General features: G+C 41.3%; 1 protein-coding gene across 2 annotated transcripts; it reads left to right on the forward strand.

Moving 5' to 3' along the window:
* The first annotated feature begins 295 nt into the window (after positions 1-295).
* Positions 296-27,792, forward strand: LOC121715511 (apoptosis-inducing factor 3). 2 transcript variants are annotated; one of them, XM_042101309.1, is made up of 20 exons: positions 296-791; positions 7,052-7,266; positions 11,709-11,925; positions 12,333-12,442; positions 17,013-17,122; positions 17,229-17,273; positions 17,466-17,562; positions 18,788-18,900; positions 19,558-19,644; positions 20,191-20,282; positions 21,147-21,277; positions 22,140-22,255; positions 22,374-22,445; positions 24,259-24,322; positions 24,617-24,693; positions 24,979-25,096; positions 25,293-25,391; positions 25,724-25,799; positions 26,016-26,120; positions 26,662-27,792. In XM_042101309.1, exons 2-20 carry the CDS (start codon positions 7,236-7,238, stop codon positions 26,702-26,704), a joined length of 1,803 nt encoding a protein of 600 aa, XP_041957243.1. In that variant the 5' UTR covers positions 296-791; positions 7,052-7,235; the 3' UTR covers positions 26,705-27,792. The 2 variants fall into 2 exon arrangements, with proteins under 2 accessions (XP_041957243.1, XP_041957244.1); XM_042101310.1 differs by having other exon boundaries at positions 11,712-11,925.
* Positions 27,793-27,948: the final 156 nt, after the last annotated feature.

The following is a 27,948-nucleotide window of genomic DNA, read 5'->3' on the forward strand; positions in this document are numbered from 1 at the left end:
AGAGGGGGATAAAAGTAGTGTAGAAACAATGTGAGATGAGGAGGAGAGAGAAAGTGAGATCTAAACTGTGAGAAAAAAAAGTGAAGGAGTTGCATTTGTGTGTGTGTGTATGTGTGTGTGTGTGTGTGTGTGTGTGGGGGGGGGGGGGGGGGGGGGGGGAGAGACTGAACAAAATACCACAAAGACCGAAACCGGGAGAGAGGTGAGAGAAAGATAGAGAGAGAAAGGAGAGGGGAGGGGAAAGTGGGGCGCTCTGTGAATTCATGCTGTGTTAGCATCCCCTAAGCAACTCCATCAATACTGCATACAGCTGAGAAACTGGCAAGGATCCCTGGTGCTGCATTGGCAGCCTACGATAGCGGGAGGCAGAGAGAGTGGAGGAGAGAGAGAGAGAGGGATAGAGAGAGAGAGGAAGAGGGAGCTTACAGTATTGCCACTGAGTGCTGCTTGCTGCTGCTGCTGTGCTGTGCTGTGCTGTGCGCTGCACTGAGGAGCTTTCTCACTGGGACTCAGCCCCGTGTGTGGAACTACTGCATCTGCTGCAGTCAGGGAGAAACAGACAGGGGAGGGAAAGGAGGAAAAAAGAGTGAGTGAGAAAGAGGAAGAACACAGAGAGCAGGAGGAAGACGTGGGTCGTGGGAGTAGTCTGTGGGAAGGAGCCAGTTCTGCCGGGGGCAGGGATTGTTTCTTGAGGGGGTATCTGTGCTAGTATGTTAGCGCACTCTGCAGGGTTGGCTAAACACCGGGGACTGTAACAGCACCTCAGTGCACCTGCTTCAGACAGGCTTCGGGTGAGTACCTCTCTCTTCTCTCTCCCTTCTCTCTCTTTCTCTCTCTCTTTTCTTTCAGTTTCTTTTGGTGTGGAGGGGATTATGATGATGAATAATTTAAAATGCTTGCTCATAAACTTGCTGGGTGGTGTTTAGTTGAGTTGTCAGGAGCTGTAATTGCTGTGTCTGTGGTATGCGGTGTTAGACATCCCACACTGGTCTGTCAAGGAAGTTGCCTTGGTACATAGCTGAGTTGGGAAGTGACATTTAGAATAGAAGTTAAAGTTAATGGGACATATCAAGACAAATGACACAAATTGCTTTGTTTTCATACATTTACTTACAAATTAACAAAACTGCATTTTAACAAAAAAAAAAAAAATAACTTTGCATTGAACACATGTATGCAAACACACACACAGAGAGAGAGAGAGAAGGTTTTGCCATTTGCAATTGAAAGGTTTAAATAGGTGTACATAGAACAAGGAAAACAGAGTGCTATCCATCTTCATCAGAATGTGCAAGCAATGAATCCACACTCTTTCTATTATTGACTAATAGAGGTCAGAGTCATTACCTGGCATGATGTCATTCATTTGCCGCTCATACTTGCTCCTGTTGATTGTAAATGTTGTGAGTTAAGCTTGATCATTTATGTGTGTGACACTGATCTGGATGCCTCTAGGCATTGCCAGCAGTTACCAGTGGACTACAGCAACAATGTCTACATGGCTTGAAATACACTGCATTAGAAGCAATTTTGTAGTGTTGGACATTTTATCTTAAAATACACAGCACAATGCAAGCAGATGATTGTGATTTGCTGTTCTCTCTTTACTTTGAGGTCATGGTGTATGCTCACTGGTCTTAGGTGTTAACCATATATGATCTTCGTAGTGGTTTAATATATAGATGGATCACCACACTTGCTTGTGGCCTCCCGTACCCACGACTCCACCACCAGTTAGCCAGTGAATTCAATAACAAGCTCAACCACATGAACTTTAGTGCCCTTAGCACGATGGAAAAACAGCTTGTGACTCCATCCATTCCCTTCAGAAATGAAATTCCCCTCTCAGAGCTGCTGATCTGAAGCTGACAATAATGGTTCCTCACCTATGCACAGTTCTTAGTTAGGTTAAGTGAGGTTATGGTGTAAAAGTGTGATTGACGCAAGTTCACATTTGAGACGTAATGTATTCACTGATCATGTGAAGTTGGGAATGTTGGGGATTGTGGCTTAGTGAAACTAAAACAATGAGAGGTCCTCTGCAGTCTGGCATTACTTTGGGAGAACATGCAACCAAGCATGTAGACATGTAGACAAGTAACCCTAGTACAATAACCAGGCCAAATTGTTTCTTTCTATTCTGGAGTGTATAGTGCGGAAATCTGATTAGCTGTAATCCAATGTTTATTGTGCATTTGCAATGGAAGGCTGACAATATAAAGTCAGTCCAAAGCCTCTTTCCATGCTGTGAATTACAACCTGGTATGATTTTTCACTTTGCCTATTCAAAATCCTCTGTGTGTTTGGCTAAAGTATGAATTTCTGAGTGAAATAATTGAACAATAATTGCTCAATAATATGAACAATAATTGCTCAATAATATGAACAATAATTGCTCAATAATATGAACAATGATTGCTCAATAATATGAACAATTAGCTACCTCTATAGATTATGTTGGCACAGCAATAAAGGGACATCCACAGCTGCTTTTTGGAAAAGATACTGCCAGCAGTTTTAGTGAACTTAAAAAATAAAAGCCCTCGTCAACTTTTCAAGAAAACAATGTGAACACAGCCTTAAGCAGTTCCCTTCATACGACACTCTGCCAAGAAATATCTGAGGTTTGACAACAAGAGAGGTGTACTGCTGGAGTCAGTACCTCGGGGTAAACTCCACATGTTGTGCAAACAGTTATGGGATGACAATTCAACAAACATGAAGAAAGAGATGCAGTTAAGAAGACGTGGGGGACACAACAGGGGGGGCGTGGCTTTAGGTTGGGTGACAATAGGGGATGAATTGTGTGGGGGGTGAGGGTGAGTGTAGAGCATTTACCTCTTGGGAATGTCTCCCCTTATCACATCTGGATCAAAGCAGTTGGCCTAATATTTAACCAGCGTCTCGTTCAGGTGTCGGAAGATCGAGATAGGCCAACACATTACGCTAACACAGTTCAGTGGTTGGAACCATTGAGGCTTTGGTATTTGCTTCTCCCTTAGGGCATAGATCATTGTGTGCCATTCAGGTAACCCCAACCCCTCCCCCCCCATTGTGTGATATCTGTTTCTACGTGTACCATACAGCAGACATTGCTGAAAGAGGGCAGCTTTGGTCAGTTATCTCTTAGTAGCTCTGTTAGCCACCCTTATCTTGACCTCTGCACGTGTTTAGCAACAATCCTTAGCATGTCCCAATTACCAAGCATGTCATTATCTCTATCTGCTGTTCAACAAAGCACTAACCCGTGCATAGCCACTTGTTTCCTGGGTCCAAAGTCCATGCTTATACAGTACAAAGATGAGGCTGCAATTCTCTTTTGGTCCTTGTCTCATATGACACAGTGCTTCGGCCCTGCTCTGAGTGTAATGACATTTTGCTCCTCTACTTGTCACACAGAAATGGGATGAGGAAAGGAGATATGTGGGCTTCCCTACGTACATCAGCACATTATATAGATTAGGTCATAGGGAGGTTGTTTGTGCATATCTACCTAAATTAGCCTGGAATTTGTAACAGCTCCAAATGTAAAACATTCACTGTTAATCCTTGAAAAGACCTCACACTGCGTCTTCTTCTTATCCTGTTTTTGACCAATGCCAGGTGTTGTCTGAACACTTGCTTTGCCTCTTATCCCCCCCCCCTCAGCAGCCATTGAGCTCTGTTTCCTACCTACCACTCAGTTTCAAATCCAGAGACCACATCAGTCTGCTACACATTCATGGTTAATTCCTCAGTGTACATTCCGGTAAACTGCAGTACATTTGCGGGAAAGTTAGCGAGGCTGACGGCTTGTTTGCTTGAAAGGGTATTAGCCCAGCTTGGGGACGGGCCCAACAGGGAGAGACTGGGGGTAGGGGTGGGGTAGGGTGCATGGTGGTGTGTGTTTGTGTGTGTGGGGGGGGATCTGCGTCATACAGTATGTTGTGAAGACTAAATCTGCTTAGCCTACTTTGAGTTGGAGTAAAATATCTTTAGCTTGCTAGAACCCCAGGAAGACCATCCAATATGGTATTCAGTGAAAAGTGTAATGATTAAAAGTGGTACTATCGAGAGAATAGAAGGCTTACGGTGCTTCTATTGTACATTTTTCAGTGACACTAGAGCCTTGTAGCTACTGTAATGTTTCATTGTACCCAATAAGGTAAATCAGACCTTAGCACAGCAGGAAAAGGATGCAGGCACAGAGCTGCAGTTGCTATGGAGATGTTATGAATTGTGCACGAAAGACTGGGATGCCCTTCTTTTTGCCAAGGGTAGAGTCTTTTTTGTTCTAATGTTTGTTGGAACATGTTGGAATGCATTCTATTTTATTTATTATTCCATCAAATACACTCAACCTTGTTGGGCTGTTTATACAAATGATGCACTATGTGGTCAGAAACTGTGAAGTCAGAAAGTGTAAGACATTACACATTTTTTCAGAAATAAAATGATTTTGATTTCAATGGCAAAATAATAACTAGCAGTATGCTTGTTAGATGTTAACATGTGTCCAGAAGGTGACCAGTGAGAAGAGCATTAGACATGACCAGCAGCACAGAGAGCGCCTAATTTAACAGATGGGGCAGGATTCTTCATGGTTTTGTTTAGTCCAAGAGCACATTGTTGACCACTCCTTCATTGAGCCCGGTTCTTGTGTTTCTCTCTCTCTCTCTCTCTCTCTCTCTCTCTCTCTCTCTCTCTCTTTTTTTCTCTTCTCTTTCACTTCAGGAGAACTCTGGTGTGATCAGAATATTAATGGACCTTTTGTGTCCTGTCTTAGCCAAAAGAAGTTGCCTGACAAATCAAACACTTGCACTTAATGTGGTACACCTACTGGACTGTCAGTGCTTGGTTCCATTTTGTTCGTTCCCATTCGTGTCTGTCATGAAATATCAGAGCAGTGGCATTCTGATGCGAAATACCTTAGCAGCCACTAAAAGGTTTCTTAGCATGGCTATGGAGATTTCTTTTCCACGTTTCTGTAACGTGGGTGAACTTTTCAGGGGAATTGTGGAAGCCTGGTGTCAGGAAGTTAATGGGTGTCTTAATGATGTTAATATGTAACTGCTATTCAGCTGCCGCATGGAAAAAACACAGCCTATTAGCATTGTTGTTCTCACTCAAAGAGATGTATACATGCACACAAACACATAAACACATGCAAACACAAAGAGGGGCACTTACAGTACGATACCAACATAGCTCACAACACACACACACACACACACACACACACACACACACACACACACACACACACACACTGACATGTGAAAAGGCATTTTTCACCCAGTAGGACATTAGGCCTGCTAGGTCTGTCCAGGACTCCCTGAGTCACTCTGACACATTGCTTCCCGGAAATGGTTGCTAAGATATTGGGATACAAGGGGATACAATTCTGGCACACGACTGTGGATTTCTTTCTTCAGTCCCATTACCAGGACACCTTATTTACCCCCTCGCCCACCCCCTGTCTACCTCATCCCTTGTGTAGCCCCTGTGATGTGTACTTCTTTGACCATCAGCAGCCTGTGGGGTTTAGGCATTCAAATGAGGTTCAAATGAGGACCCAGATGAACTAACTAACTTCAAAAGTTGTCACCAAGGAAAGTCTTGTGGAGGGGAAAACGGCAATGTTCTACTGTGGTAAAAGAAGCCTTGTCAAGGCTATTGAAATGGTTGCAGTGCTGAGTCTGAGGTCTCCCCTGAAATCCGCCGGCCTGTCAGCTCTGTCTCCTCCGGTCCCCCTGACGCAGCTCTAACTTGATGGGATTAAGTCCTTGATATGAAACAGAGCAACGAGGCTGCCAGTGTCGGCCCAGCCGATGTCATTATAAGCGTGTGATTTCCAGCGACACTTAGGCTGATACAAGACCTTTTTAGGACCCTGCGTGGTGTATTTGGGAGACATTGTGTGGTATAGAGGAGGCCTTCAGGGTCTAATATTCGCTGCAGATTATCCAGATACAGGGTTACATTGCTGTGCTTAATTTCACAAATTTGCAATGGGTCTGCATTTTTTTTGAATGGCTATCCTCAGTTAGATCTCTGTGTGAACTGACTCGCTCTTTCTCCTGGTGTCTCTCTGCACATATAGACTACTCTCAGTACTATGCATTCATTATTCATTAGCAGAAAATATCTCCATGGCAGAGCATGTCTTTTCACTCGCACTGAAACTCGAATCAGCTTGACATCATAATTCCTTTTTTCACATTCATATACCAACCGCCACCTTTGGTCTGCCACTTCCAGTACGATGGATCAGCCGGTTAAAAAGTCACAAGGGTGCCATGATGCACATCTCCAGCACAGTTCTGGGTGTCAGAGCGGACTCCAGTCCAGAGTAGATTTCGATGGCTGCTTGTTGGGAAATACTGACCTTGTGACATGTTTCAGCAGAATGTCAGTCATACTAAGGTGTTGTATCCCACCCCAGGGGAAAGAGCACTGCGTCAATATTTACAGTCAGATGCATCACGTTTTTGTATTATGTATGCACAACAGAAGAAGATTGCTCACAATCAAGGGTCTTTTGTTCTAAGTGTTTAAACACAAACATTTAAGACTCATGACACTAGATCTCTGCTGTTGCTATACAAGTAAGAAATGTGTTATTAACATGCCCCTGGGCTTTACTATTGTAGCGATGAATGAATAAATAAATAGATAAAAGTCATAGTTCTCTGGCTGCTGCTTTGTTGACAGGACTGCTGTTGCATTCTGTGGGTGAATGTAAACATCTTTTTTTCCTCTGATGGTGTTTACCTAAACAGAGTGGTGTGAGTGGAGTTCAAATAAAAACAAACATGTTCTACGCTGCATTTACTCTCCACAATAAAACACACACACATCCACAAACAAGTCTGTTGTTATCTTATCTACATTTGTATATGATCTGTTTGCATTATCATTTAGTGGTAGTTGCACTTCATGAGCGAGCAATTCTGTGAGAGCTGTAGCTTCCCTCTTTCCCTGGTGTGCAGATGAGCACTCGGCAGAGGGCCAGCGTTGCGTGGCCCATTCGGCTGTCACAACAGTTTGTCTGTTGTCTGTTCCCCTGCAGGCGATGCGGAGCGACTGATGCCTGCAATGGCAGACCTGGACCTGCAGGCCCTGATACCACCACCCCTCCAGCTCTCCAGCCAGCGCCAACACCAACACCCCCAGGCCCAGGGGCCCAACCCGAGCATCTGACCCAGCCCGACCTTCTCCTCTGGCCTTCCTCCTGGCTTCACTCTGGGCCCACCATGGGAGGATGCCTCTCCAAACCCAAACCAGGTGACCCTCCAGCACCCTCACACACCCTCACCCACACACACCCATGACCCCCCCCCCCCCCCACACACACACACCTCCAGAAACCTACCCCCTTTTCAAATCCTGTAATAATTGGCACTTGTTCGGCCCAAACTATATATAGGTCACAGAAATGACTTGCCTGACAGCCTTTTGTAGCATGGGCGTTTGGTGAGGGAGGAATTTTAATGCTCTCTAGTGCAACTGCATTCAAGAGGATTACATGGTTAACATATGAGTATGGTTTCAGATATTGCACAATGCAATTGCTGTTGCTCCTTTGATGGCTGAGAAGAAAGGGGGCCAGTGGCGGTCAGTCGTGCAGGCGGGCAGGCCTAGAGCTGGGCTGCTCAATGCAGAGGCTGTTCTGCTATGGCTGTTGGTGTGGGCTTTTGGAGAGCAGAACAGCGGCATAGCAGTCTTGTCACACAGTGGGAGTGGGATGGGATCTTTTCCTTTTTAAGACCAGTGGCTGTGCTGTTCTGTGCTGCGCAGTGCGTTTTTGATTTTTGCCAAAAAGGCTCTTAAGAGACATACACTGTGAGAAGCCAGCGGTGGAGAGTTGTGATGTTAGTCAAAGTGGATCGGGGGGAAATGGTGTATGCCACACTGTTTAGTTTTACCTCACTACATATAGACACCCATGATCACACAGGGGAGATGTGAACATGTTTGTGTAGTTGTTCAACCTGTAAATTGCAGAGGTTACCTGTCAACCATAATTACACCCCACCACAGTGAGGTATGTGGACCACAGGGACATTCAACTTTGACATGTTAAAAAAAGTGCTCTATAGTGAGGTATATGTTTCTGAAGAGAAAATGCCACAACACACAGCAGGGTCCAAAATATGAGGTTGGACAGGAGATTTGTAAGCATATGCTACAGCTGTCACAGTTCACAAATTCCTAAATAGTGTTTGTGTATGAGGACGTCCTAATCGCTACAGGTCATCCACTAAACCACAAGAGGTGCAAATTAGCAAGGATGTAGATGTGTAATAGTAACATAGCATCTTACATTCAGGTACCATAAATGCTGAGATATTTGGGATGCAACTGACATTGTTTGTTTGAGGGCAATTCCACGCAAAACTGTCACATCCATAACGCCAACACAATGCCATGGTATTTAGTTGGCGTTATGGACGTGACAGTTTTGCGTGGAATTGCCCTTGACAGTTTTTTAACTAACTTCCCCCTAGACTATAACAGCGATGACAGCATGCGTGGCAACACGGTGGCCTGTCAGTCCTGATACAGCGCTCGTACCTTCTTACATAACAACCAAGCCTCAGCGTGACTCTGACATTTAGCATGGCAATTTGCTGTTATGAACTGCTAGAATGGGAGCTATCCTATTTGTGTTTTGCTCATTTTTAGGGTGTAATTTAGCAACTTGATGTTTTGTACATGTTCTGTGTGACAGCTCTGCTGTAATGCACTGCTGGAACCTGTCATGTTGTTTTTGTTGTGGCATAGTCTTGAGGCCTGAGTTTGCACACATTTTAGGACCATATATTAACTAGCCTATAGCAATGTCATGATCATTCTCTTATACATAGGGTTTACATTGCAATAATAGCAAGGATATAGAGCTGATTATTGGCATGAATTGACATGATGGATTTTTGAGCCAATGTTAAACTATTTTGGTGCATTATTTTAAAACAATTGCATTTAGTTCAAAATAAAAGGCAACTAGAGATTAACTTCAATGTTTTACTTTGATAAAAGTAAGTGATTCTATATAAGTGAATATACTGATTAATATATTCTATCTAGGATGTTTATTGATCCAGTCACACAAATTGGTAAACTGGACATTTAGATTGCATTGGATATAAAATATTTCATTAAAAATGGAAGGTAGAGTATTTTGAGTGATTTAGTCTATTTATTATTTCACAAGTAAAACAAATAATATCTGAATTGTGTGCTATTAACTGAATACAAATATGATTAATGAAGTGAATGGTGTTGGTGAATAATGGTTGTGAGTGTGATATGCTTACTGCTGCCAGATGATTGTTTTGTGAAGCATGCCTAATAGAAACTGCTATAATTACAGGGAAACACTAATGAGTCTAGTTCACCTCCTGTGTCGGTAGACAGAGATTATAATCTGAGAACTGTATCCCGTGGTAGCAATCCACTTCCCTGAATAAACTCACCGGTTCTAAAGCAGACTGGAAAATACTGTAGTTAATAAGCTCTCAAAATGCTATGTTTGTTCAAATCCAGAGTGTATTATTGGATTGTGTCGTCTAGCAAGTAAGTAAAAAGAGATTGAGATCTGTGAGGCTGTGGGACTGCTGTCTGGTGAAACAGAATTTGAGAATTGATTTGAGATCAATGAACTCATAAATAAATATCAATGTTTCTGAGATTGGTTGTGAGATGCCAACATTGTTGTCACCCTGTCTTTTCTGGAAACGATTTTGGCACAGACTTGGAAACTGTCGTGTCTACGTTTTGCAGTGGATACTTCTCTTCTTAGACACCCACACCCCCTAAACCCGCCGCCCACACACACATACACACACACACACACACACACACACCCTAACCCACACCCCTGTACCAAATGTTAGTCCAGTCAAACACAGATCTACCATTGGGCCCTGGATGGCGCGTTTTCTTTCCTGTTTCCTTGCCTGCATCTACAGTCACTTATGATTTTCCATTCATTTTAATTAAGAGTCGCACAGCAGGCTGAAATTCCAGCCAGATTAAGTCGTAAGAAGCGGACGGTCAGCACATTTTTCCGGCTGAGGAGAGTTCTCCTCTCCTGGCTTCCGAGTGAAAAAATGGTTACACAACCACTTTTTCAGATGATCAAAATCCTGCAAGAGACGAGCGTGGCAAAGAAAAGAGCAAAAGAACAGGACAACGGTCCCGCAAAAATGTCACACAAATGAGGACACAGAAAGGCTTTGTCTTGGGTCTCTATAATAGCCTTCTCTTGATCCATGTTTTCAAATGGGTATTTTACAGCACTCATTTCTAAACCCTGACCGACTCAAAGAACGAGATTGTTCAGTTCAGGCAGTTCTCTGTAGTCAGTGCTGCTTTTGACTGTTAATGGACCCTCAACCACACCAAATGAATGAGTACTAATAGCCTGATGTATTATTTATCCTGTGTTGTGCATCTAATTCATCAAGTGGATGGCACGACAATGCTCTCACATGGATAAATGTCGTACATAAGTGTTGATTGAACACATTGTATTGGATGTTGTGTAACAAATTAATAATGCTTCTGTTGGAGGGGCCAATATTGGCACATGCTCCATATGTATGAGCCTGTCTCGGCTATCTCTTGTTGGCTTGACTTCAATGATTAATTGGATTGATTTTCCAGTCAGGAAACATGCAGACTCTCAGGAAGTACATTTTATGTGATGGGCATACAATATTAATGTCATTCTTATTATTATTATTATATCTAACAGATTAATTTAATATAATTTTACGACAATGAATTTTGCATATAACATCATTCTTGCTTGGTCAAGTGTACATAACCGCTCCATGATGGCAACATTGCTAGATGTTTCAAAATGTAACAAATAACATGACATGTAGATGGTACTTGCTTGGCAAGAAGCCTTTTATGCATATTATAGGGCCATGTGACAGATCTCAATCAGGATATAACCGTATTGGTGGAATGTCATGATAGCCCAAAGTAGAAAGTCATGTGCTTCTTAATGTTTGTGTAAAGTATGGAAAGAGAGAAGAAGGGAAGACTTGAATTCTTAAAAACCTCTTAAAACTAATTAACTCATATTAGCATATGTCATCAGTGAAAAACAACACACTCAGTTTTCAGTGGGAACTATTGCTTCCTTAAACACTATTCCTCCCAAAACTAAGCCATATTGTCTGTGGCTGATGGTCAGATGCATTATCTCTATTGTTTTATTCCAGTAAAGATTTAAACTAGACATGGCTGTCATATCTAGTTCTTGGTATTTCTTTCTTCGTGAGATTGCCTGATGGCCTTGGCCTGTCTCACCAGGAAATTAGACTTAACACAACACTGACAGCCTATAACCCCAACTCAAAACATGATTGAATCATCAAAACCTTTCCCAGCATTTCAAATAACCTTGCACCTTCCCAGAATTGATGAAAGGGTAGGGGATACTGCTGGGAAAGGTGTACATACACACACACACACACACACACACACACACACACACACACACACACATACGCACACATACGCATATGTATACATACATATTGTATATGTGTTCAGTTTTTACACAGATAGATTACAATTCCCAAAGATCTTCAAACTTATTTAGAGACGGTAAGACAGGAAAGATAAATAACAAATGCAAACCAACCAGCCTGCAAACAAACAGTCCATTGAGGTAAGGTGTGTGTTGTGTCCCTTACCTTTGCCTGCAGTAGAGGTCAAGGTGGAGCTCACCCTGCTGGACAAAGAGAAAGAGGCCGACGTGATGTCTCCCAACGGGAAGGCCAGCCCCTTCTCCGACTGCCGACCCAACGGCGCCCTGGGTCACTGCTCCGATGAGGACGCAGCGGCCACCTACAGGACCTCCCACAAGCCCCGGGACTACGTGGAGGCTGCCGTGTGTCATGTGAAGGACCTAGAGAATGGACAGTAAGGCCTGTGGCGTGTGGTGCCATACATGAGTATTGTGTTGCCGGATGTCATTAAGCAAATGCATACACAGATGCATAAGAATGAATTTGGTGTGTTGTTATCCAAAATTATTATTTTATTAACTATTTACCAAACTGTTTCTACTGTGAGAGAAAGTATGAACAAATTAACCAACTTTTTTAATTGTTTGAAATAGTTTAGAATTCAGTCATTTTTTACTTGTTCAGATGAGCTGCCTACCAGTAATTTTTATACATTTTATTCATATTGCACATAGCAGTCACGACGTCACTAAATATTTGGTAATGGACATTATACAACATTATTCTGAACAGCCTAGAGGACGCCATCTTGATTAATTCTGTGATCCACAACTAATATTTAAGGTCTTGACACTTCCACAGGATGCGAGAGGTAGACCTGGGGACAGGCAGGGCTTTGCTCATCAAGGAGCACGGAGAGTTCTCTGCCATTGCACACAAATGCCCACACTATGGGGCACCATTGGTCAAAGGTGAGGAGCTCTGTCCTGTTAGCCAGATGGTGTTACACAGCTCATTAGGGACTTTTCTTCTGTGGGAGTCACCTTTGTAGTGTATTATGTAAGCCATTTTCTCTCCCAGCTCCAAGACATACAGTACAGTGTTTAACATTCAGTTGTGTTATGGCATATTGTATTATTTACAGTGGCGGACAGAGTACAACTCTTCATTACTTGAGTAAAAGTACAGATACGCTTTGCTAAATTTTACTCAAGTACAAGTAAAAGTATAACAGTCAGATGTCTACTTAAGTAAAAGTACTGAAGTACTTGTTTTTAAAAGTACTTGAGTATCAAGAGTACAAGAGTAGCCTACATTTTCTAAATATTGCATTGCTACTGCCACAGTGCTTACATTTATGTACAGAAACGTCCTACATGGAGTTATGAAAAATGTTAATGTTAATACCTTGGAGAATGTAAAATGAATTGGAAGTAAAATCAAGTCATTTTCATCTTTTTACCATGTTGCCAGGGATGGGCAGTATTTCTAATACATGTATTTAAAATACGTATTTCAAATACAAAATACTATTTTGTAATTGAAACACTTGAAGCGAAAACTATCATTAACTTGTTCAGAAAATTGTTAGGCGAGGTGGGGCCACAGGTTGGCACATTTCCGGGATGGACCTGCTGCGTTTTCATCCATTGTTTCATCCATGGTTTCGTCTCTTATCTAAATCTGACCATGGAGTTGACTTTGGCGGAAAGCTGAAGGTGATTGCTGATAGGCTGTCCCAATCAGTGGCGCCTGCACAATACAATCACGTTTGAGAGGGAAACAACAAATTTAGGATTTCCGAGATTTTTCTTTTTTCCTTTTTTTTAGAAGTAGTAACGGGTACTCACGGTTATGCATAGAAATGTAGTCGAGTAAAGAGTACAATATTTGCCTCTCAAATGTACTTGAGTAAAGTCATGAGTACTCCCCAAAAATGATACTCAAGTAAAGTACAGATCCCTCAAAGTTGTACTCAAGTACTGTACTCAAGTAAATGTACTCTGTTACTGTCCGGCTCTGATTATTTGTATTATTTATTTTTACTTAGCAGACATTTTAGCAAAGAGCAAATACATGTATTACATACATTTACATTTGTATTACATACATTTACATTTATTAATTTATTTAGTGTATCTGCATAATGAAGTAGTCCAGAGGTGTGGACTCGAGTCACATGACGAGTCAGACTCGAGTCATGATTTTCATGACTTCAGACTCGACTTGACAAAATTAGAAATGACTTGTAACTCGACTTGGACTTCCATGCTATTGACTCGAGACTCGGCTCTGACTTTGCCCCTTTGACTTGTAATGACTTGACTTGCGGCATGCGTAAAATTGATTGTATAAAAACAACTATTTTCTGCCCATACCAACTTTAGCCTCAAGTTCATCGTTAATGTTACACCTGCATTGCAACGTTATTTTGCATGGAATGCAGGTCTCTTATCTATTGTGAGAAGGGATGAACATCACTGAACATGCTACCATTTTCCGTCTGACTTGGATCATGTGATATTGTGATGGATCCTCTGATCCCTTTGATGTGGTTCTATGGGTTCGATATAGCCTAAACAATTTAATTTGCTCCACGGAGCTAACCGAAACGATCAACAAATCATCATCAATGACTGATGGCATTTCAAGCTTACACCCATCAGCGTTGTGTTTTGCAACATTAAATATCAAGCTTTCATTTGCGGTTTTCTATCGCTCATTTGCACGTCAGTGGGGGCCGTATATTCTGTACTGGAGCATGTGCTTGCTGCTGAGAAGGTCTCACGCACAAAGGTTAGAAGGAGGATGGCTTTGCATTTTCTACCAAAATACTTTAAAGGTGTGTATTTTTGTAGTTTAAAAATACTGCCAAATATTCTTGGTAAAACCAATAGCAGAGGTGAACAAAGTAGCCTACAATTCCTTTACTTAAGTGAAAGTACAGATACACCTTGTCAAATATTACTAATAAAAAAATTGAGTTGAAGTAGAGAACTATACTGTTTTTAAACATATGCAAATGACTGGTATAACAAATGACTAGACAGTTTTATATTGTAAAAAAGGGGCGGGGGCATTTACGTTCAGTTGTGAAGACCAATACTCTACATAGCCTACATAACATGTGCTGCTGGCTGCACTGCATTCTAAGCCATTCTAACATTTTGAATAACAAAACAGCTATGGGGTGTGTAACATAGAATGGCTTAGAATGCAGTGCAGCCAGCAACATATTTGGGGACATTGAGCACAAGGCTCCAGGCATCTTGAGGGAGAATGCACTGTAGGCTTAGTTCTTGACGGACCAGTTGCTGAGATAGTTTCGATCGTCAAAAGGTCAGAATCGCCAAGCATCTTGTAGGGGCTGTTTTTTAAGAATAGCCTAGAGATTGTCTGTGCTGTGGCGAGTGAGACAAGGTAGGCTCACTGGCGCCTTAATGCAGGGGCTTACCTGGGCTTCAGCCCAGGGGCCTCGACCAATGAGGGGCCTCCTAATAATAATAATGACAATCAATAATATTAAACGGCCGTGTCCGTATTTGCGGCGTCAGTCATAGCCTACTCTGGAGCTAGCCTAATTGAGCACATCGCACTGCTCTACAATGACATCCATGCAGAGGCCCCCTTTGTCTTCTCTTCTAAAGTGTAACAAAATGTAACAAAACTTAATAAATTCCAACGGGTGTGTAGAGGAGCTAGAGGAGAGGCTGAAACTGACTGACAAACTTACAAACTCTGGAGATAACTGGGTAGGCTAGGATTGAAGCAACATAAACGAATGACGTGGATTCCTGTAACTGTCCATGAAAACAGCAGGTAAATATCGTAGCAAATAGCCTGGCAATGAAAGGGCTTTAAAAGGATGTATCACTTGTCTCACTGGAGTGAACGCAGAACATGGGCTGTTGCGCAAAGAAATTAATTAGTGATCAGCATCTCCGTTCACCAAAAGCAAAGTTTGTGCTAACCCATTCGCACAAATAATAGCCTATGTTATGCTTTCTCCATTGTTAACGTGAGATTTGTCTCCATGTAGGGTAGTATAGTGATAATGCATAGGGTAGCCAATGTTCACGTCACATGAGCCAGCTGCTTGGTCTGTAGGCTAAAAGTATTTATGTCCCTTCCAAGCTGCGTTAAAATGGTGTGTTAAGTGGACAGAATTTCAAAGAACCTCCTGGGGAACACCCCGACACGACAAACACATGCACTTTTGAAAAGCTTGAAACGTCCATGTAGCCTAACGCATCTTTTAACTTAGCCAGCCAGTGTTGTAAGAGTTCAACGCTTGTTTTCGTGCAGTAGGCTAGCCTTTTTGATAAGCGATGTCAGGGATAGGCTGACGTGATTAAGGAGAGCTTTCTGTTGCTGTTTATGTAAAGGTTTTACATAGGCTCAATAATGATAGGCTACACTGCATGTTATAGGCTAAATTAACCAAAAGCGCACGTTATGTAAATAGGCGGGTCAGATCGCAAGCCGGGTATCATTTAATCATGATTATGGGGCTTAAAAACATATCGCCCAGGGGCCTCAGGTGGTATTAAGGCGCCCCTGGGTAGGCTATGTGTTGCGTGATATCTCTGCACCCACTTCGCCCCAATATACTGTAGTCTCAAGTCAATATATCTGCCTAAATCGCCTCGTCTTCTTAATCTGCATTGCCAGTTGTAGCCTACTCGTTGTGAATACCAGGCCACAAGTAATTAGGGATTTTTTTATTGGCTCACTTTGCTGACACTCACTAACAATGCAATGAGAGATTCCATTCACTAAGCTATAAGACAATGCATGTAAAGAGACAAAAATGCTTTTGCTCACTTATCTAACTCTAGGGGAGACGGTGAATAGGCTAACCCAATTCCACACCATATACATATCACATACTTAGGCTATCACATACATATTCCATACCACATACATATCGCATACATACTGTATCACATACATATTCCATACCACGTACATATCGCACGTTCGATTTATCGAACTCTGAGAAACACGGTGAATGAGCTAGTCCCCAAAAGTCGGTGTGTTCCTTTAAAGTTGCTTCATTAGCATGAAAGTCGGGACATAGTAGGCTATTACATAGTGAACTCATTAGAATAAAAAATCCTGTATTCACTCTTACTTTTCCTCAGTAAGAGAACAAAGGATAGCATATTTTGTTTGTCTTTGGGCGTGTGCTTATATACTGAGCCCCTAAGGGCGTGAGCAAAACAAATCTAAAGTTTAGTTTCATTTGCTAAAGTTTAGTTTCATTTGCTCAGCAAACTTTCATTTGCTCACGCGAAACTTTCATGCGCACATGAAAGTTTCGTGTACTAATGATCTCTAGGTACGCAAAAATAACATAACAAAATAAAGACAACATAAGTAGGCTATGTGATACATATTGTTACATAGGTTGTTACACTGTACTTCATTATGTAGATACACTGGAAGAGCATCTACGTTCCAGTAGTCCTGCTAAATGTGTTCTAAGTTGTTAACTCTACAAGGGACCAGTCTCACCACAAGTGTTACTATTTCCTCCAGGTGTCCTATCCAAAGGGCACGTTCGGTGTCCGTGGCACGGTGCGTGTTTCAACATCGCCACGGGGGACATTGAGGACTTCCCAGGCCTTGACAGCTTACCCACCTTTCAGGTGACACTCCTCTGTTTCCATGTCTCCCCCTGAAGTGTGTGTGCAGTCCTCTCAGTACTGGGGAACTAAAGATAGCTCCGTGCCCTTGTCTCTCTGTTTGGTTCAGGTCAGAGTTGAAAAGGACAGGGTGATCATTCGAGCAAACAAGCAGGTAACACATTCTTCTTCTGTGCTAGCAGTATTGTGTGTTAAGGTAGTGTAAGGCTGTAAGCTACCTTCAGTCACTTGAATTTCCCCTTGGGGATCAATAAAGTATCTATCTATCTATCTATCTATCTATCTATCTAGTCAGAGGGTTTTGTAGAGTTGTCTCATTAACTTTGTGTGAACACTCCCTGCCCAGGCTCTTCAGACACAAAGGCGGACAAAGGCCATGTCAAAATGTTCAGCTGTCATCAACTCGAACACAGGCTTCAGCCATGTTCTTATCATTGGAGCAGGTGAGAGGCCTTTGAGAAGTATATGTCCACAACATAAATGGGCCACAACTGGTGTGTGGCCTTAATCCCCCCCCCCCCCCCCCCCCACCCGCCATATAATTACATTAAATCAACCTGAATGCAACTCAAACCGTGAATATTAATAAGACAAAATAATACCTTAAAGACACCAAATGTATTATGCGTCCTCAGGATGGCAGCCCTGAGTCCATGTACCACACACACACACACACACACACACACAGACACACAAGCACAGACACACACACACAGGTATGCACACACACAGACACACAGGTATGCACACACATACACACACACACACAGTAGACATGTAGGCATATGTATGTACGCACGCACATGCACACACACACACACACACACACACACACACACACACATAAACACACACACACACACACATAAATACACACAAACACACAAACACAGATACGCACACACGCACACACCCACACACATAAACACATACACACACATTGTCTTGTCTTTACCGTGGGATAGTGAGAAACGTAATTTCGATCTCTTTGTATGTCTGGGCATGTGAAGAAATTGACAATAAAGCAGACTTTGACTTTGACTTTGACACATACAGTAAGCAAACACACACACACACACACACACACACACACAAAAGTAAACGCACATAAGCACACACTCATTTACATACACAAAGGTTGCAAGAATAGTAGGAGATGGAGACAAATTGGCAAGCGTGATTTATTTTTGCAGAGAGAATGTGCAGGACTGAGTGGCGGTCATATTTATACTTTGCGGTACATTTAGTTTGAACACTGAACTGTAGGCTAAACATTTGCCAATAAGCCTAGGTTCGGTTGTGTGACATTTCAGGCCACTCATGTCATTTAGTAGGTGAAATAAATCAGCTGATATAAGTTTAAAACTGCTATTTGGTTAGCATTAGCATTAACCACTTTCTTGTGATGGTGTGTGAGTCTACGCAACAGTCTCTGCATTTAATGGTGTACACTTTGGTCTCTGCTATTCCTTCTCCATTCTGTTCAGTCCTAGACAAACCCTCTCCGTGTTCTGTCAATCATCTTGACTCTCAGACTGATTTAAGACATGAGAGGTATAACCATTATGACTGAGCTCAGCTCGCCTGGTTGTATTGGCCAATGAGAGGAGAGCTTATGTATCAATCCTATGCGACTGTCAGCTCCAACAGCGTTTCCCCCATTCACAGGCCCAACTGGACTGGTCTGTGCTGAGACATTACGACAGGAGGGCTTCACCGATCGCATCGTCATGTGCACAGTGGACAAGCACCTGCCCTATGACAGACCAAAACTGAGTAAGGTTTGTACAAACATTTACCACTCACTTGAGGGACAACAGAAGTTCTATTGCAGTCTGGAGGATACTCAAAGTTGCTACTGTACATGTGTGGTGCAGTGACCAATATCCAACTTGATTCATAGAACCAGAGCATATTTATGGCCTGTGCTGGGAAACGGTGGCAATTAAACAACATGAAGAACCAATCCAATAATACCACTAATCAATCCCATCTTATTTATGAAAATGAACTATTCAAACATAAAAGGGCCCATTTTCCTATACGTTTCCTAATACTAGACTAGAAACGTTTTTTCAATGGAAATGTCCATTGAAGATCTCTTTTAGTCCATGACTAGTCCTAATCAGTGTGGGGAAACTGGCCCATAGAGTTGATGCCCAACAGGATACATATCTGATCTGATTCAATTTCAGCTTGGCATCAGAGCAGTGACTCAACTCATTGGGCAAAATCTGGCTTGGCAAAATTCACTTTGCCTGGGCTAATTCAATACATTATGAAATAATAAATGAACATATCACATATACAAGGGATCTAAAGTGACACCATAAGTTAAAAACAGGATGGTTTTGACACATAAGCCGAGCAGTTTTTTATTTATTTATTAGTCAGAAGTCATTAGCTCTATTTGATGCTTATAACATGCCTGTTCCCAGTCCCTGGAGAGCACGGCAGAACAGCTCAGGCTCCGCTCCACTGAGTTCCTGCAGACCCATGATATTGAGTTGCTCACAGAGAAGGAGGTAAGTCCCCAAACATCATCTATGTATCTCATATAGTTGCATACATCAATCATTTGCTGAGATCTTACATGTGAGATGGCGTGTTGATATTATAACCCCTTGATATATCCCAAAGGATCATTGTGCATCCTGTATTGACATGCACAGTATATATACATACTGACCAATGGATATGATCAGTATCAGTATTTTTTACTTCCAAAGACCTGAGGCCTACATCACTTATCTAGAGATATTAATATTACCGGTACTTTAGGCCTCCAGACTTACATCAGCAAAAATCAATGATTTTGTAACTGAAAATATCTGCTGGTATTACTTATGCCCACCTTAACAACATTAAATAATATGCCTTCAGCGTATGAGGGCTAACACGCGCAGATTAAGAGCTATTATTGATCGCCCAGAGTAGACTGTTTATTATTATTATTTATTATTATTATTATTATTATTATTATTATTATTATTTATTAAGGAACTCTGATATCACTCTCCTCTACTTTTCAACGTTCATCTCATGGCATGTTTGTTGTTTGGACATCTCAGGTTGTGTCTGTGGATGTGAAGATGAAGACTGTGACTTTTCAAGATGGCTTCAAGATGGAGTACAGAAAGCTGCTTATTGCTACAGGAAGCAAGTAAGGGTCTCCAGAGGACTTCTGACTTCCTGTTCCATTAGCCATCTCAGGGTACATTGTACTGGTCTAGATAATCTACTGACCAGTTTGGATATAATATTGAAAATCAGTATTTGGATGTACTGTATTCTGTAACAACACGTACTTCCAACACATTAATGTAGTAAGTATTGGAAAGGTATTTTTTAAAGAATGAGGAGTTTCTGAAGTTTATTATGTTTCATTCTGACATATTCAGGAATATCTAATTGAGTACTTAAATATAGTACGAGAATAAGAGGCTGATTACTCCTTTTATTGTGTCAGATGAGCATATATTAGCATGTTATGCTAATATACTAGTCTGCAGATAGTCATGGGATAATATGATTATGTAGGACTGGGAAAGTTCAGGGTTGTTTTCCAGATTTTATGTCATGGGCCAGGTGTCTGGTGTGACTGGTATTGCATTGATCCAAAATAATATTTTTGTTAGTGAAGGGAAGTTTGCTCAGAGTTTGATTAATTGGGTCGAGATTTCTTTGGAGTCTTTCTCTATCTTTTAACACTTCCACAGGTCTTTCATTTCTCTCTCTTCCTGCACACACTCTCCTCTAATGAGGTGGCTATGCATTGTCCTCTAAGTCATAGTGGGCCACAGCTAGAGAGCTTTATTACAGTCATTGACTTGATTCCTCGGCTCCGCGATCATCATTTCAGAAGTCTAATTGGCTCAGTGAACAGGATTTGGACAGCTTATACAACTCTTACCAGTTTTCTCATTTTAGGATGTTGCCTTCTCTGGTGATCTGCGCATACATCTTGTTTCCTCACAGCCTGCATCTGTCAACAATCCCATTTCATTTGCTATTATGTTCTGTAAAGGGCCAAGCCACTAAACTACAAAGGAAAGGAAGTAGAGAATGTGTTCCACCTCCGGAGCCCAGAGGATGCGAACCACATAGCTCGGCTAGCCAGCAATAAAAACGCTGTCATCGTGGGAACATCCTTCGTAGGTCAGTGTTATGAGCTCGATGGTGTTTTAAGCTCCCCTCGTCAACTTCAAGGTAGCGCTGCGACCGTCAACTTCAAGGCACCTAACCTTAACCTTGAACCTAACCCTAACCCTTGCCTAACCCTAGTGCCTTCCATGCAGCGCTGCCTGGAAGACGATCTTGGGGGCTTAAAACACCAATCACCGTGTTATGATGACTGAATGTGATATTATATGAGGGAGTTATTCTAATATTTTATGTGCATAAACATGACACATAATACATAAATACATAAATTATTTTGGAAGAAATTCCTTATTATGTTGGATAATTTAACTATCGGCACATATTATATGCCCAAGCTAACATGCAGGTAAGACTCCTCTAACATGCAGGTTGCACTCCTGTATACTGCTCCCTTATGGACTAAGTTTAAAAAGGCAAGCATGCAGAACCTTAAGGTTGCTTATAATGACTATGAGGATACTGCTCAACAAACCCAGGTGCTCTAGTGCAAGTGACCTGTTTTATAATGCAGGGGTCAGCACCTTCCAGGCATTATTGAGGAGTCTGATCTACAAATTCATATGTCGCCTGAACGTCTCCCAGAACAGCATTGTTATGCTGTTGGCAAATCCTAGGTTTAGTGCCATACGATACCAATCATCACTATGGAAACATTGGTATAAGTATCTTTTTATAGAAATGCAGTATTGTTTTTTATTTTTATTTCTCTGTATATGTATATCCTTGCCTTTTTAATGTAAGTTGTATGTCTTGTCTGTGTCTTCTGAATGGACCTTGAGTCTGGCAATAAAGTTGTTGATGATGATATCTATCTATGATTTACATGATAACTGTGTGATATTGTGGTGTGATGTAGGTATGGAAGTGGCTGCAGCCCTCACAGACAAGGCCCATTCAGTGTCAATCATTGGAATAGAAGCAGTCCCCTTCCGGAATGCTCTTGGAGAGAAAGTGGGCAAGGCCATGATGAAGGTATAGCTTTAATATAAATAGACAACCATCTAAAGTCGATTTTCTGAAGGTGTCTCAAACACTCTGCCCTGAGAGATGCCATTTTTTAACATCCCTTCTTTAATTCCTCTTTCTGCAGCTCTTTGAGACCAACAGGGTCAAGTTCTACATGTTGAATGAGGTGTCAGAGATGCGTGGCCATCATGGACAGGTACCCATAAAGTGAGAGACCCGGCTTGGTATTAGGAAGCCTGAACCTATAACAAAGGGGGCGATTTACTACATTATTTGACTGTTAATATCCAACTACCAAGAACCCTTGCTAAGGTCTGTAAAATACCTTCCGGACAATTAGCAGCAGTAAAAGAACCATTCAGCTCTTAAATAAAATGTGGGAAATTCTAACATACAAGCTACAGTACCCTCCAGAATTATTGGCACCCCATGCTAAAGTTGACTAAAATCTGGTATAAAAATAATCTGTTGGTGATTTATTGTAATCTCACAATGAAAACAAATAGGAAAAATCCAACCCTGAAGGGAGGCAAAAAAAAATTTCAGAAAAAGGAAAATATCATAAAGAAATAAATATTTTTAACAAAAACATGTTGCTCACAATTATTGACACCCCATAGAGTTGGAGAATATAAAAGCAAGAAATTTAAGACTGTTGGCCTTTACAAAATCTCCCCAGATCGTCCAGATTCCTAGGTCCACACATGTGCATTCTCCTCTTTGACTTACCCCACTGTTTTTTCTATGGAGTTTAAATCAGGGGACTGAGATGGCCGAAGCTTCAGTAAACCATATTTGTTTTGATCTGGACATTTGTTGTGGTTCATTGACCTGATATATGATCCAATCATGACCAACGTTTAGTATCTTGGCAGAGCGCAATTTTCATGTCATCTGACAATAGACCACACTTCCAGATAAAGTCACTGTACCATTCGGTAACTCCTGCCATTTACATTGGTAATTAAATGACTTGACAGGCGTTTACCTAGCATGCCCTCTAAATAAGCTATTAGCAGTGAGGTCACTTTTGAAGATTGTTTGGGGGGCTTAGTGACCCCAAGATGACACCTTTATCTGTAACTCTCTGTCTGTAACTATGGAATCTTACAATCTTCCATACTGTACGTGGGGGCGAGATAACCATGGGTCTTTGTCCAAGCATGTTTGTTACATTTCCAGTTGGTTAGAACCTTTTAATCATTGTTTTAACTGTAAATATGGGCATTTTCAACAAAGTACCTAGTTTTTATAGACATTCACTGACTTACAGATGTCAGCACACTTTCTTTTTATTTAAATTTAGTGTATTCTCCTGTCTTTCTGATGCTGAAAAATGACAAGAGGATTTAGCCTCTGTGTCACTTTATTTTCATACCTTAGTGAAAAACAAAGTAATGAACTACCTCTGAAAGTTCACAGACAATCTGATTAACTTAACAAAGTTAAAATTATATAGGGAAATGCTTCTGTTTTGTATGTAAGATTTTCTAGGGGTGCCAATAATTGTGAGCAACGTGTTTTCGTTAAAAATATTCTTTATTAGATTTTTCTTTTTTCTCAGAATACATTTTTTTCCCTTCATGGGTGGAATTTTCCTTGTTGTTTTCATTGTGAGAGTACAATGAATCATCAAAAGATTATCTTTTATGCCAGTTTTTAGTCAACATTACCAAAGGTGCCAATAATTCTGGAGGGTACTGTACAGTATATAGAACTTTTTCTAAAACGGCTTGCCCTGGTGTAGCCACCATCCAGCGACCTACACGATCACTGATTGAGAATTTAAGCCCAGACACTTTTGTATTGATAGTACTACAATGTGTAGCCTGGAGTTATTTGGCAATACTGAATTCCTTAAAAAATATGTAAATGATTCACTGGAGACCAGGGCGCCTCCAGCTGCTGTAGGCAGAATATAACATATACTTAGTCTATTTGCATTTCATGTTGATTTTGATACACATTTGTGTGTGTTTGTGTGTATGTTTATGTGTTTTCTCACGCAGTTAAAAGAAGTTGTCCTCAAAAGTGGCAAGGTCTTAAGAGCTGATGTGTGTGTCATTGGTGCCGGTGAGCTCAACAGCTAATTTACTATTTACCCTTTCAATATGTTCCTAGAGAGTTTCCGGTTGAAATGTTCAAAACCAACGCAGATACTTGAAATGAAAATTAATCTGACTTTAGCGTAATGCTCTACAAAATGTTGACTTTAAAACCTGTTTTTTTTTTGCTTGTCCCCAAGTTACTATTAGCTCAATGTTGTTTTCTGTGTCACCGGAAATTTCTTAGGAATGCACCTGTTTGTTTATGCAGTTGAAAGGGTCTATATGAACTGTTATAAAACGTGGTCACATATCGTCACAGGTTCTGGTCCAGCCACAGCGTTCCTGAAACAAAGTGGTGTGCACATGGACTCAAAGGGCTTTATCCCTGTCAACAAGGTACTGAAGATCCACTCAGTAATGCCACACCAAACACTTTTATCTAGCTTTTCACAGAATTTAATGCTTTTCATACTCATATTAAAGTCAGGTCAAGTCACTTTATTTACATACATAGCACATTTAAAACAACAGGAGTTGACCCAAAGTGCTTTACAGTTGAGGCATTAAGAATTGACAATACAGGAATACATTTGAGGAGCAAGGAGATGATCGGGTAATCAAGTGCTACACCTTAATTTCATCTGTGATCACACTGTGCATGTGATTGTGTTTCTTCTACAGAGGCTACAAACCAACGTGGAAGGAGTGTTTGCGGGGGGAGACGTGGTCACTTTCCCTCTCTCCCTGCGCAATAACAAAAAGGTGAACATCCCTCACTGGCAAATGGCCCATGTACATGGTGAGTCTTGATTATCAATAACTCAATATCTTAGCTTGGTTATCTAAGATATTGAGTGTTGTCTTTTTGCATGGGGGGCGGGGGGTCTGAAAAATACATAAATGGTCAATAAATTGTCACTCTGTATTGCACACTCCCTCTGTGCTTTCTTATGGTAAATGACAAAATGCTAAATGACGTAAATGCTTCTCAAAAGGGCGGGTGGCAGCTCTCAACATGATAGGAAGACCCACAGAGGTGAAGACAGTGCCTTACTTTTGGACTGCCATGTTTGGGAAGAGCATACGCTATGCAGGTAAAGCTGTTGGCCTAACACAAATAGCATGTCCACTATTTCTATATTCTTCAGACAGCTATGCTGTGCAGGAACATGGTGTGCAATATTTTCTTTTTTACAATAAAATGGACTGCTCATAAGCCAGTCTGAATTGAATTGTGCTAAGAAGACAAATTAATTCATGCTGACAGCCATTTTCTGTTCACAGGAAAGGGAGCTAATTTAGTATTTTAGTGTGGTCCATGGTGCAACATGTGTGCAATTCAAAGCTATAGCTAAAAATATCTTTGAACAGAGCACGAGGCACAAATATGTTCATAATTTCAAGTCTCCTCTCATTTGTTGTCAAGGATACGGAGATGGGTTTGATGATGTCGTCATCCAGGGAGATTTGGACGACCTGAGATTTGTTGCATTTTACACAAAGTGAGTCCTCATTTCAAAGCACATGAGTATGTTTCTGTGGACATATATGCTCTAGGTATTTTATATCTCTTCTGTATCGTTTATTCACACCAAATTAATGTAATCTTTGACATCTCAGTGTCATTCTTCAATGCCAGCTCATATTCAGAGGAAGCAATTAATAACACTGTAGTCTATGAGGAAGTAAGAGCTGCTGGCCCATGTTTCTGCTTGCAGGAGTGAAGAGGTGGTGGCTGTGGCAAGCATGAACTATGACCCCATTGTGTCGCGAGTGGCCGAGGTGTTTGGCACGGGAAAGACGATTAAGAAACGTGACGTGGAGTAAGTGACATTCCTTTACATAAACGTGGTCCCACGGCAGGGACAAGAGAGACAATGAATGTTTTATGTTTGGAATGGTTTCCCCACACACAACATTGAACAGTGTGACTGAATGTTGCAAACACGACACGCAGCAGAAGCTATATGTGGACTTATCTTCCGAACTGGAGATGTATTTTAAGAGAAAACTTAATGACTCATATCAGAGAAACCATTGTCTTCTAGTAAGTAGTTCACACAGGCAAGAACAATAGTGTTTTTTTTTTTTTTTTACCAAATACAGAAAATAAATTTGGTTACTATTGCATCATTTTACAATTTTTTTTTTTGTAGCTTACTTTTGTACTTACTAATGAGGACCAAATATACCATTTGTCATGTCACAGTCACAATCCTCTTTGACTCAACACAGAGATTGTAGTCCACCTCTACCCCTAACATCTTTTGCATACAAAATAGCCACCTTTTGACATAATACTTTCCAGGCTATTATCCTACATACTGCGTCATATTTATGTCTATCACCATTTCTCTATTTCAGAACAGGGGACATGTCTTGGTTAATCGACAAAGGCTCACAGTGAAGTTCTCATTGCCTTTAAAAACACAAGGCTACCAGTGACAGCTGAAAAGTTCAAGGGTGTGGGAAGACTGGGGGGGTACCCAAGAGACACTCGAGGTGCCTAATGAACAAGCGGCTTGGCTGGAGGCAGAGGAGAGCGGATAGCGGAGTGTCGGTGTGCTCCAGCCCAGGGACGTCATCTCAATGAGGGCCCCTCTGCTCCCCCCCCCCCCACACACACACACACTGCGCTGTACATACTCATCTGCTTAAGGACTTCACACTCCACAATGAGCCATACATGAATTTGGAGCTAGATATTGGTACGGTCCTGATTTTCTCACATTTGTGTGCCGGCAGAGCAGAGCAATACGACTAAGTGTGGAGGCATTGCTTGTGCATGATGTAACTACCTGTACACTTTTTTGTTTATATAAGGGTCGGATAAGGGTATTTTTTTGTACATGCCACTTGTGTATAGCTGTAACCTAATTGCATTGCATCGTAACTGGACCATACAATTTCTACTGACCTTTTGAGATTTTGTTTTCTCTTTTCTTTCGTTTTTTGTTTCTTACTTGTCAGACCTAGGCCCATTTGTGTTTATCAGCCTAGTGGACTGTGCAGAAAGTAAGGGCCCGATGCATTCAGTTTCACATGCACAACTTTCATACAGCCAAGTGACTTGCATAGATGCCATAATGTCCTCCTAATTCTAGATGCCAATTGAATGCCCCCCACCCTTCCCCCACAAAATAGCATGGGAGCCACACAAGTGGTAATATTGCTAGCATAATGTTCCTTCATGGAATACAATGTACCTCTTGCTAATGGTAACCTTTGTTGCCTTGCTAGTAAATTGCACAAAAAAAACAGAATACTCAAAGATACATTCTTATCAATAATAATGTTAGTGTAATAGAATTACATAGGCTTGTACTTCTTTAATTGATTGTTTTCTAGATGGTATGCAATAATGCCTGAATGCTATTTTTGGTAGATGATGCCTCCTATGGACACTCTTTGGTACTAACTCAGGGAGCTGAGGTTTGTGGCCTGGTCATATCGGGATTGGTCCTATTGCAAAACAAAATAAATTTGTTGCTTCTATTTTCTACCAGACATCTGGTCACTACATTTGCAACAGTCTGTTTGGATTTCTTTACTTTTAAGAGCAAATATGAATTGTTATAGGTATGAATGACTTTTTACTAGAACAGTGTGCAAGGGTAGACTGTTCTGCTTTGGTCTGTGATGAAGAACTTA

This window comes from Alosa sapidissima, chromosome 8 (genome assembly GCF_018492685.1).
Source record: "Alosa sapidissima isolate fAloSap1 chromosome 8, fAloSap1.pri, whole genome shotgun sequence".
Classification (NCBI taxonomy): domain Eukaryota; kingdom Metazoa; phylum Chordata; class Actinopteri; order Clupeiformes; family Clupeidae; genus Alosa; species Alosa sapidissima.